This window comes from Mesoplodon bidens (assembly GCF_964165515.1).
Source record: "Mesoplodon bidens genome assembly, chromosome: 12".
In the NCBI taxonomy this organism is placed as follows: Eukaryota; Metazoa; Chordata; class Mammalia; order Artiodactyla; family Ziphiidae; genus Mesoplodon; species Mesoplodon bidens.
In genome coordinates, this window is record NC_138168.1 from 49,864,916 (window position 1) to 49,877,707 (window position 12,792).

At 36.2% G+C, this 12,792-nt stretch overlaps 1 protein-coding gene across 1 annotated transcript in view; it reads right to left on the reverse strand.

Annotated features, from left to right (window-relative positions):
• Nucleotides 1–5,115: 5,115 nt before the first annotated feature.
• The window catches only part of FRK (fyn related Src family tyrosine kinase), a 95,194-nt gene continuing 87,517 nt past the window's right edge, over nt 5,116–12,792 (reverse strand). The window contains exons 6-8 of the mRNA XM_081250803.1: nt 8,629–8,810; nt 7,391–7,556; nt 5,116–7,005 (exon numbers count right to left, since the gene is read on the reverse strand). Of these exons, the coding sequence (XP_081106929.1) occupies nt 6,797–7,005; nt 7,391–7,556; nt 8,629–8,810 (557 nt within the window). The 3' untranslated portion in view covers nt 5,116–6,796. The remainder of the gene's footprint in view (nt 7,006–7,390; nt 7,557–8,628; nt 8,811–12,792) is intronic.

Consider the following 12,792-nt stretch of genomic DNA (forward strand, 5'->3'; position numbering starts at 1 on the left):
TCTCTTACATTCACGACCACACATGGGGCAAGACTGCATAGGCATTGTCCCCACTCATCTCTCGCTTCTGCCTCAGCCTACTACAGTCTCACTTTTGATCCCATTTCTCCAGTGAAAATGCACTTCCTCAGGACCACCAAGTTGGTAAAAGCTAATGGAAAACCTTCACTTTCCAAGGTCTTTGACCTCTCATTAACACGCAATACAATCGTCTGTTCCTTAATTCTAAGCTTCTGTGAAAACACTCCTGATTTTTCACCCACTTCTCTGGCTTCTTCTTCTCCACCTAAATTTAAATGTCCCATCTCCTCAGGGACTAATGCTGAACGCTTCTTGTTCCTCATTCTCCATTCTCTCCTTCAGTGGTCCCCTTCCCTTACGTGATTTTCTTATGCCAACTCCTCCCAAATTTACAGTTGGCTTCGTACTTCACTTCTAGGCTCCATGTACAAATACTCAACTCCTTAACATCTCAAGTTGGATGTCATGACAACTGATCAGCTAATTAGCTCCAATGATCATCGTCTCCCTTACCTGCTTCTTTTCTGTTATGTCATATCTAGTTTCCCCTAGAGGATATGTGAGGTCATCCTTGATACCTAACTATTCCTCATCCACATAACCAAACAGTTATCAAGTGCTGCTGGTTCTACCTCCAGTGTCTCACGTGTGTTCATTGTTTTCTCTATCTCCTGCCATCCACTCACCTGACCCACTATCATCGCTCCCCCAATCAGTCTTCCTAGATTGTCTCCCCATATTCATTCTCCATACATTATGAAAATAATATTTTTAAAGTTCAAATTCGATTATGCTACCAATTTAAAGGCTATCAATGTCTGTCCAGGAAGATTAAGATTACTAACCAGGACTACACAGCCCCCCATGATTGGGGCAGGACCTGCCTGGCTAGCCCTAATTTGTGCCTTTCCCCCTCACTTCACACACTCCTAGAAGTCTTGCCAAACAACTTTCTCTTACATCTCCTAGGCACCCCTAGCTGCAAAAGAGGCTAAGAAATGTGATCTTTTAGCTGGGATCCAAGAAAACAGGTTCTGCTATTAAGGAGCAAGGAGAGAATGGATACTGCGTAGCAGCTTGCAGACAGTAAGTTAATTCTTAGGAAGAAAATGAGAAAGTAAAATTGTGCTTATAGGTTTATGAGTTGAGATTCACATACCCCAATCTGCCTCTCTTGACAGATTGTAAACTTAGGAAAGCAGGGTCTATTTCTCTCGTGTTCACAATTTTATCTAAGCATCTAGCCCAATGTCTGCTACTTATAGGTAATCAATATATGTTTGATGAACAAATGAATAAAATAATTAAAGAAAAGAAATGGATAAATGAGTATACATGACCTTCCACCACACAATATCTCTTAAAACTTACTTGACGTTTTAATGCAGTATGACAGTGTTAGTGCTATTTACTGAGAATCTCTGGTGCCCTATATCTGGGTACATGGTAGGATTGCACATCCAGCACTCCTTGTGTCTGGGTGAAGCCCTGTGATTGTGGCCAATGAGTTGTAAGCCCAAGGATTTAATTGCCAACATGAGACCCACCAGCACTCTCATTCCCACTGCCAGAGCAACCAACAACTTAAGAGCTGGTAGTTTCTCCATTTGCTTGGGTTTCTGAGAAAGGTGATATAAAGCAGCCAAGCTTTAGTGAATATGTGACATAAGCAAGACCATATTCCTAGGATTCACAGACTTTCCCCATCATACAAATGTAAATTCTTTTAATATAGTCAACTGAGGAAACATTTTACTTGCTATGAAATACATTAAATTTATGTAGTGGATTCACAACTAACTTGACCTCTGAAACAATAAAGTCAACTTTTAAAAGTCAAGTTAAAAATAATCAGTTTGAAATAACTAGCATAATAAACAAACCCAGTGTGAATGAAAAGAGAACACTTAGGGTAAAATATATTTTCAAGAAAAGCCTTTACCTTAGTATTTTAAAGAACACAGAAATAAATTTTTTTTTAAAAATTAAATACTTGCATTTGAACCAAAGTAAGTAATAGCAGTATAACAAGTGGTACAATTAAAAGAGGTCTTTTTTATCCCTTTTGTTACACATATAAATTAAGCACGTGTAATACATTCACATGTAAATATTATTAAAGAGTACAATATAGAAATACACATTTTTTAGAGACAAAAATCTCACTGAGGTATCTTTAAAATATATTCATCTGGCTAATCTGCTTTGTTTCCCACTTTCTGAATCTATAATTAAATGTAGATTTAGAAAAATGATTAAAAGCTATCATATCTTTTATCCTGAAATTGTGTAGGCCATAAAAATTAAACATAATTTGGCTAATATCAAGCAATTTTTATCCTTCACAAATAGTACAATTAAAGCCTCTATTCTAAAATTTCAAGAAATTATTGTAAGACAATATTTAGCTTCTTCCAAACCAAGCAACTTTAGTTGCTTTTAACCATTTTCCCCTAACATATGAGTCCATGGTTATTATATTATATGATTTGAATCTCCTGTACAGCAATACATTTAACTAGATACTTAAGGCATGTTCGAGATTTGCTACCCTTTTCTGGAAGAGCTGATTATTTTCTATGAGGATGAAAAAGATGTTACATTGCAGTCAGTTGCTTTAGATGACTAATAGATTAACTACCCAAGCAAGAAGTATAAATGGAAATAATTGTGTGTCTCTTTCCTTATAACTTAATCTTATAACTCCTATGTAGATAGTGACATCTGAGTGCAGATTGAAGCTAAACTTGTTAAAGGCTCTGAGATTCAGGGTTGTACACTATTTTTATTCTCCAGTTCATTTCTAAATATAATAAATAATTAAAGAGTTTTATTATCAGTTCCTTAATATAAAAAAGGAAAATCTGAAGGAGTTTAATGGGGCAATGTAGGCAGTGAAAAGATGACACTGTGAAAATTAAAATATTTCAAGGGTCATGGATTTAAAAGATTTGAAGTATTCTCCATCAAACTTTCCAGCTTTTTTTTTCTTTTTTTTTAGCATACTCCATGGAATTTTGGGATCACGTTGAAGATTATAGATCAAAACTTCTCTGTAATGATGCCAGGAAATACAAGGACTGAACATTTCCAGATAACCCGCTGGCAATTCCAATACCCATGTATAAAAGCCTCATTTACTTTTTTTAAAGTGGCCTTTCACACAATCTGAATAAGTATCCAAAGTATCACCATTGTGATTCACATAATATATCTTTGCAAAGAGTCCTGAAAAGTCAGCACAAAACACACTACCAACCAGGCCATTTGGACCAGAAACCATATGCTCAAGTACACCACGAAAAACAGAATTTCAGATAGGGCAGATGCTTGGCAAAGCCTTGGATCACCAGCTGAGCCCTGCTTCCTCCAGGAAACACCAGCTGGGTGACAGTCGGCATCCTTCCAGGGGCAATGGTTCCCATTGGGCCATGAGAGAATGGATAGAGTTTGGGCCCCCTATAGTTCAGTCATCCATGGAGTCACCATGCAGACACACATTGTGAGCAAAATGTGGAAGTGAATGTGCCCAGCCTGATATTTCCCAATGTCTTGTTCTTTGGTGTCCTTTAAGACGACCCATTGCCACAGCCCATTTTGCAGATTGTTGGTCACTTAGACTTTATCTTTGTTTTTAATGACATAATATTCAGTTTTCAAAACTATTAGAAGTTGTACTCTGTGTCTCTTTTGACCTTAGACAATGTAAAGCTATTTCCTTCATAACCTTCTTAAAAGAGCCTTAATGGAATTTTGAATTTCTTTCTATTGTGAAAATTCTTAGGTTTTTGTCAAAAGAGATTTGAAATACCACAGGAAATGATGTACTCACATACCTCACCACCACCTCCAAATAACTGAATTACATAAATAAAACATTACATAGAAAGTGCTTAGCTACAATTTAGGGGACGTAAATTTAACAAGAGCTGGCTCGTTGTAGGAAAATTCAACTTAACTTTTCCTGATCCTTTTATTCTATACAGGGAAGGAAATTTATGTCAGTTAAAAAAAAAAATCTATTCCTGCTTCTCGTAATTGAATCCATTATTTTGCTCTGTGATCCATCAGGTAAAAACAAGAATAATAGATTGCTTTGACAGCAACTTGAACATAAATGTCTCCAAGAATCAAATGTGGTAAGTCAAACGGGTTTCAGGTAGTATAAAAACAAGAAAGGATAACTTTCTTTTTACATTTCAAAATCAGATCTTACTAAAAAATTTATTGTTATTAGCTGCTACAAAAAAAGTAAATTATACAGTAGTTGAATTTTCACAATGAAATGGGAATATTTTAATTCATTTCTGTATATGTTCAAGCAGGATTGAACTCCAAGAAATAAACTCAAAGAAAATGAGCTATTTTCTTTTTATTTTTAATAACTGGTTATTTATAATTTGCTCTTTGCATTAGATTCTATGACTTTAAATAAATAATTGAATTTGTCCTATACATAGTCAACTAATTAGAAAGATTAGTGTTGACCTTCCCTTACAAATATTTGCTGTTCATAAAGGAATCAAGGGGCTCTATAATTGTTAGCTCCATATGACCCATTTTAGTTTCAAAAAAGTTTAAGTGTATATACACATACATACACCTATTTTATATGTATAGTATAGATACTTCATCTCAGGGGACTTTCTCCTTAATGGACACCTACCCAGGATCCAATCTTCTCTAATTTTATTCAGATAAGCCAATCTCCCAACCAGTCTCCAGAAAAGGTTACCATATTCCCAGCTTCAGTGTGGCAGAATTTATTCTCAGTCAGCACATAAGAGTCTATTATTGGTCTAGGGTTAGGCACATGACCCCAGTTTGCCTGAACAGAAAAAATGATTTTTATGTAAGCTGAAAATGCAAAGAGAGAGGCTTCCCATTTTCTCCTGCTGGGTGAAGAGAAGAGGGAACCCCAGTTGGTTCTGAGAGCCATCTATGACCATAGGAATGAGGACAATGCTGATGGCAGAGGGAAGGTTGGGAAAGGACTTGGGTCTTTGTTAACATCATTGAATTGTTAATGGTATTGTGCATGGAGTCCTCTCTATCTTGTTAAATAACAAAAATTCAACTGAGTAAATTTAAAGATCAAATTGGCTTTATTCAGTGATTCGTGAATTGGGCAGCATCCCATTTAACAAATAGAAAGGAGCACGGCCACGCTGTAGAAAAGCAAGGGTTTTTAAAAGCAGAAATGGGGTGGGAAAAGAACATCATTAGCAAAGAATGCATTGTTTCTGACAAGGTCGCCCTCCTGCCCTCCTAAGTGGGATGGAAGGGGTCTATCATGCTGGCCAGGTAATTCCAGGTTGACTGGTTAAAGATTACATTTCTGGGAAATGCTGAAGCTGCAATTAGTTTAAGTATTAAGTCTTGGTTTGCTGATATGGGGCTTAGCACAGGCGACTCCATCTGGGGCCTGTTGTCTCCTTTTTAACAACTTCTGTCTTCCAGTTACAGAGTATACAGATTTACTTAGTGCTTAATCTACTTTGTGTTGGGGTTTCTGTAACCACTTAAAAATGCTCTTCTTCCCCTTTAAAGAAAGATAAAAGAAGATACTCAAAATATTCTCAATATACTCAAAATTGTCTTATGAATTTTTTCATTCATATTGCTTTACATTAGAAGATCTTTGAATATATATTTGATTTTGAAAGCCCCTTTGAGAGCTCTCCCTAATCATCTAATGAGGCACAGAATTTGATACACCCATTGCTTAAGAAGAAATAACATTCTTACAAAGGTTAATGAAAACTTAAGATGAGTAAAAACCCTCTTGTCCTATCACACAAAAAATACAGTTTCATAACCAATGTTATGAAACCTTATTATTCCTTATTCCTACTCTCTAGATCTGAAAGAGAGTTTGGCCTGTTTTGTAGCCTATATAGCAAAGGTACATTTTTAAAATTATTCAGAAATCCCAGGCCTTAGCAATCCTACTGCTCTCCTCTCATTTTCCTAAACTATTTTGATACTTATTTCTCAGATCTGGCAGGCTATTAGATGTTTCTTGCATATTTCCAAGATAATAACTCATCAGCTTTGCAAGCTGATTCTTAGCATTAAGAGATTAAAACTAATGTAGATGAATCTCAGATGACACATACCGAGGTAGAGAAAAATTCCATCATTTCCTTCTACAAAATGAGAGAGATTTTAATTCTTTTTCTCAACAGCTGCTTCATTTTTTTATGCATAGGAAAAAAAATATGTGCAATTACTCCAAGTACAATCAAGTCATTTAACATGTCTTTGCCTTCATTGTAGTTAACAGGATATTTTAAAAGAGAAAAAAAATCTCAAAGCACAGGTCCTGCTGTGCAGCAAAGCAATCAGATTTCTTCATAATAACAGCCTGATGGGATTCAGCAATCCGAGGAATAATGAATAACCACCTTAATCAGTAAACAGGAAAATGCTACAACAGTCACTGAGTAAAAATTCGCTATCATCTGTTGATCCTCTTGAATGGCATTTCAAACAATAAATAGAAATGTGTCTTTTAAGAAGGAAAATAACTTTGTTTAGTGCATTTGATTTTGCCAGGCAGTGGGGAGATGATATTTCATCTTAGACTGTCCTGCAGTATTGCCCAGTTGATAAAATGTGCATATAATCTTTTCTGTATTATATGGCCAAACTTACCTTATCACTTGAATATGTCAAGATAAATTCATTTTTACAGTTGGTTAATATGATTGTATTTCTGAACTGATTATTGAACTCTATTGCTACTCCATTATTTGATGTTCTTCAGTGTTCATCATGCAAAGTTATTTGTATCTGAATCTGAAGAGTCTGTTTCAAAATAATCCTCAAATTTCCAATGCAGTTTCTCAAATGTTGGCCGGTCCTTAGGCTCTGCATTCCAGCACTCCAACATGATGTTGTAGAATTGCAATGGACAGTTAGATGGTTGAGGGAGTCTATAGTTTTGACCCAACATCTGGATTACCTGAGCACCTGTCATACCTAAAAAATATAAAATGGAACCAACAAAAAACAAGTTGGAAATCAGAGTCTTAAATTAATAGATACTGACACTCTAGAGGACAAAGCAAATTGACTTCCCTGGAGAAACTATGAAGTCTACCATCCCCTTCCCAGGCTGCAGAGACTAAACTAAATCCTACAGCAAGTAATGTCTATAAGACTGCAATTCAAGAGCAAAGAAGGAGGCAATAAACCCCCTCATTAATGCAAATCATCATCATCAAATTTTATCTGTTATGCTCCCACAGGCACATGGTGTGGTCAGCCTCATAACTCTGCCCTCTAAGTCTGGGCAAAGCAGTTAAAGTCACACCTAAGTAAGTGACCTGCAGCAGAAAGGCCCACTTCAGAATTAATTACTCACCACTATAAGGCATTTTGCCATAAGTAATGATTTCATAAAGAAGGATTCCAAATGACCACACATCAGACTTAATGCTGAATTTATTAGTACGAATGGCTTCAGGCGCAGTCCACTTCACCGGCAGCTTTATTTCGTGTTTAGATTCATAGATGTCTTCATTATCTACCTGTTAATGCATTAAGGAATCAAGCTAAGTTAAAGTGGGGTTTTTTTTTGGTCACCCTCATTCGTCTGTAACTTGCTTTGCATTAAAATTTAGAGGGACAAGATTCAAAATGAGTTTAGTTCAAATGATAATTACAGTAGCAAATTCCAAATCTGACACACAAGACTGAATAATCTGTGGGAATTCATTAATGAAATATTATTTGAGAGCCTAATATGTGCTAAAAGTAGCACTGGAAGGAGCACTGTAATACATATGGGAAATTCATCTCTGATGACACTGGCTTTACACCTGGTCTTTAGCAAATATAGAAAGTGAAAGCAAAGCCTGTTTTCTGATTTACTGCTGGTATTGAAGAGACACTGACGTTGATAATTACCATGTAACCATTTTCTAATACTGAAAAGTAGGGTCCAAATGATTTAAATTAATATATCAACTCACTGGGGATTTAATTAATTTACAAAGAGAAAAGATGATAAATTCATAAAGATCAAAAGAGAATCATTTACTTGTGTTTCATGCCCCACACTCATATTTTTATGATACAATGTAGAAATAAAAAATTAAATTCAGAAAAAAACACCTACTATTATATCTCCTATATTAGTGTCTTTTGGCCTAATGTCATAAAATGGGAGCGGGGGTGGCAGGATTTTAAAAGCCAAGGTTTGCTGAAGAATTTTGGCAGCATGCCTGGCAGCATGCATATTAGTCTGGCATAAAGTGAGCAACAATGGATAGGGTAACTCTGTACAAAGAGTGCTGCCTTTTTTAAGGGAAATAGAGGCAGACAAACAGAGGCTACTGGTACTGAAAAACTGGTCATTTATTCAACTGCAAACTTAATTATGTACTTTCCCATCTGGTTGATCATCGTTTTTTCTGTTTCTTTCTCTTTGGTGAAGAAATAGAAATAGGGAGTAGTTTGTCTGTAGAGCCCTGGGATCCTGAAATGGTCTATGGACCAATAGAACTTGGAGAAATATGTTGAAAAATAACATAAATCTATTAGTATACTGGTCTAGCCTTTTGACCCATTACTAACTAGTTAAAACAAAGCCAAATCTACCTTAAAAACTCTTGCAAGTCCAAAATCTGCCACTTTGTAGATACTATGTTCACCAACAAGGACATTTCTGGCAGCCAGATCTCTATGGATGTAGTTCTGGGACTCCAGATAGGCCATTCCAGAAGCAATCTGGGCTGCCATGTCTACCTGCTGCATCAGATGGATTTTTGATCCAGCATCATCTACGTAAAAAGAGAAAATAAGAGATTCACTTTGGAGAACATTTTAACTATTGAAGCAAATTCTAAGAATTTTGATGAATGAGCTATCAGTGGGATTAAGTGCCATAGAACTGAGAGAAAATAAATATAACAAGTACAAACCGTTCCATTTCCTGTGAAGGGTTAATGAGGCAACAATTTTCAGAGCTCAAACACATTTCAAAGCTGAGGCCCTCCCTTCCCTAAATGAGCATTATTGGGAGAAAGGAGCAACAGTACCACATGATCCAAACACAGGTATAAATATCCGAAAGAGTCCAGGTATTGCCATTTTTAATACCACACGTCACTGACTCATCTCTTCATGGAAATTGTTACTTGGTTGCCTCTGGATTTCTTTGAAACATTTCATAGTTGTTTTAGTCTTTAAACCTAAAAATAATACTAATTTGCATGGCTGAACCAATGAAAAGCTCTCATTCTTCCATCATATTGTTCTTAAAAACTAGCTCACAAAATAATGAAGGCTCTATATATGTTACATAGTTATAAACTGTGTATATTACATTTGTACTCCATTAAGCTTGATGCATGCATTAAATTTTCCTTTCTTAGCCTGTTATTCTTAGAATAGGTTGCTCATCTCTCTAAGAAGAGAAGGTATAGGCATGATATACCTTTCGTAGACATAGTTTCTCCTCCTGCTGATTCTATATAACTAAGTATAGGAAATTTATGTAGTAGAGTCAGTTTGATCATTACTAGAGAGATTAGTGTTATTTTGTGGTGACTTTGTGAAATGGGGTCAGCCATCCCTGGATAAGTGTTTAGCTGCCATACTGTTAGTAGAGCTCTTCAAATTTCTGGAGAACTGAAAAAGTCTCATATAAATCCAAATTATCATTATCCCTATCTGAATAAGCCAAATATTACCAAAAATGCATTGAATTTATGGTCAAGAGTCCCAGACACAATTCCTGACTTGAGCAACTACAGTACAGGAGTGAGGAAGATTGGTTTGAAGCTAGAGTGCCACAATTTGAATCAAGGCTCTGCCTTACATTTCTTCCTGACTTTGGGTGAGCTGCTTAATACTCCTGTGTCTCAGTTTCTCCATATATATAGCAATAATTATCATAACCTTGTGGTATTATTTGTTAAAATGAGAATTAAAATGAGTTAATACATGTAAAGCACTTAAAACAGTACCTGGCACCTAGGAAGAACTTAGTAAAGCCTACCTGTTCTTATTATCTATCATTGCTGCTGCCTGATCAGAATTAAACAGTTTAAGATTTGTTAAGCTAGAGATGCATATGGATTACCCAAGAGGGAATATCTAAAAGAAGACAAGCATATGGTTCTGAAGCTCAGAGGAAAGCATGCAGCTAGAAATATGGATTTAACAGTCATTGTTTAGGAGCAAGAGTTAAACATTAAAAGTGGGTGAGATTGCTAGAAAGTGATAGAATCATGAGAAATGCCAACATTTACAGTGGGCATATAAAAATAAACCTGCAAGAAAACTGAGAGGAATCAGCCTAAAGAATGAGAGAAGAACCAGAAGAGAACATCATAACAGTCAAAGGTTTGAGAAGAGAAAATCACCACCATTGTCAAATAAGTCCAGCAAGATAAGAACTAAAAAGCATTTCTAAAATATAATAATTAAGAAGTTACTGGAAACATTGGTTGCAGAAAGAGAGTCTCGCTGGAGATGGAGTATAAAGGGTTAAGGGCTGAAGGGGAGCTGAGGATGTGGAGGTAGTAAGAGGAGATGTCAATTTCCAAAATCCTAGTCAAGAAGGGAAGACAAGAAGAAGCTAGCAGAGAAAAATGTAAGTCAAGGAAGGGAAAGCAATTATCATGAAGTTCCTGATAGTGAGGGATTGTCATTGATAAGGTAGTAGAGGAGTTTCTGGGCTGCTGGCTATGTTCTCATTCTTGATTTGCATAGTGGCTACACAGTTGTTTACTTGCTCACTTTATAATTACATGATAAATATATATGTAGAAAGGACGTAAATCGTGCATGTCCCTTCTACATGTATGTCATCTTTTACAATTAAAAAAATGAAATAAATGGAGTCAAGGGAAGTTTTCAAATGGGAAACACCTAAGCACAGTTTGTGTGTGAGTGTGTGTGGTTTTTTAATGCAAGCAGCATATTTAAATAGGCTCTGAGTAATAAAGGCCATTTATGACAAACTTGCAGGTAACATCATACTCAATAGTGAAAAGCTGAAAGCTTTTCCTCTAAGATCCAGAATAAGGCCAGGATGCCCACTCTCACCACTTCTATTTAACATAATATTGGAAGTACTAGCCACAGCAACCAACAAGAGAAAGAAATAAAAGGCATTCAGATTGGAAGAGAAGAAGTCAAACTTTTACTATTGGCAGATGACATGATACCATATACAGAAAATCCCAATAATAAATAAGATTCATTTATTATTAGAACTAATAAATGAATTCAGTAAAATTTTAGGATACAAAATTAATATACAGAAATCTGTTGTATTTCTATACACTAATAATGAACTATCAGAAAGAGAAAACAATAAAACAATCCCATATGCAAGCAAATAAAAAGAATAAAATACCTAGAAATAAATTTAACCGAGGAGGTAAAAGACCTGTAAAACTAAAAAACATTGATGAAAAAAATTGAAGATGATACAAATGAATACAAATGAATGGAAAGATGTTATGTGTTCATGGATTGGAAGAACTAATATTGTTAAAATGTCCATTTTAACTACCCAAAGCAATCTACACATTCAATGCAATCCCTATCAAAATACTCACAAAATACCGACAGAGCTAGAACAAATAATCCTAAAATGTGTATGGAACCACAAAGGACCCTGAATAGCCAAAGCAATCTTGAGAAAGAAAAATAAAACTGGAGGTATCACACTCCCTGACTTCAGACAAAGCTATAGTGATCAAAGCAGTATGGTACTGGCATAAAAACAAACACATAGCTCAATGGAGCAGAATAAAGAGCCCATAAATAAACTCACGCTCACATGGTCAATTATCTACAACAAAGAATATATAACGGGGAAAAGAAAGTCTCTTCTATAAGTAGCATTGGGAAAACTGGACAACTACATGTAAAATAATGAAACTAGACCATTTTCTCATATACAAAAATAAATTCAAAATGGGTTAGAGACTTAAATGTAAGACCTGAAACCACAAAACTCCTAGAAGAAAACACAGGCAGTAATCTCTTTGACACTGGTCTTAGCAATATTTTTTTGGACCTGTCTCCTCAGGCAAGGGCAACAAAAGCAAAAATAAACAAATGGGACCAAATCAAACTAAAAGGCTTTTGCATAATGAAGGAAACCATCAATAAAATGGAAAGACCGTCTACTGAAAGGGAGAAGATATTTGCAAATGATATATCCAATAAGGGGTTAATATCCAAAATACATAAAGAACTCATACAACTCAACATCAAAAACAGATAAACAATCTGATCAAAAAATGGGCAGAGGATGTGAATAGGCATTTTTCCAAACAGGACATACAGATGGCCAATAGGCACATGAAAAGATGCTCAAATCACTAATCGTCAGAGAAATGCAAATCAAAACCATGAGATATTACCTCACACCTGTAAGAATGGCTATTGTCAAAAAGACAAGAAATAGGGGTTTCCCTGGTGGCGCAGTGGTTGGGAATCCGCCTGCCAATGCAGGGGACACGGGTTCGAGCCCTGGTCCGGGAAGATCCCATATGCCGTGGAGCAACTAAGCCTGTGCGCCACAATTACTGAGCCTGCGCTCCAGAGCCCGTGAGCCACAACCACTGAGACCACGAGCCATAACTCCTGAAGCCTGGCACCTGGAGCCTGTGCTCCTCAACAAGAGAAGCCACCGCAATAAGAAGCCCACGCATCACAACAAAGAATAGCCCCCCCACTCGCCGCAACTAGAGAAAGCCCGCTCACAGCAACAAAGACCCAACGCAGCCAAAAACAAAACAA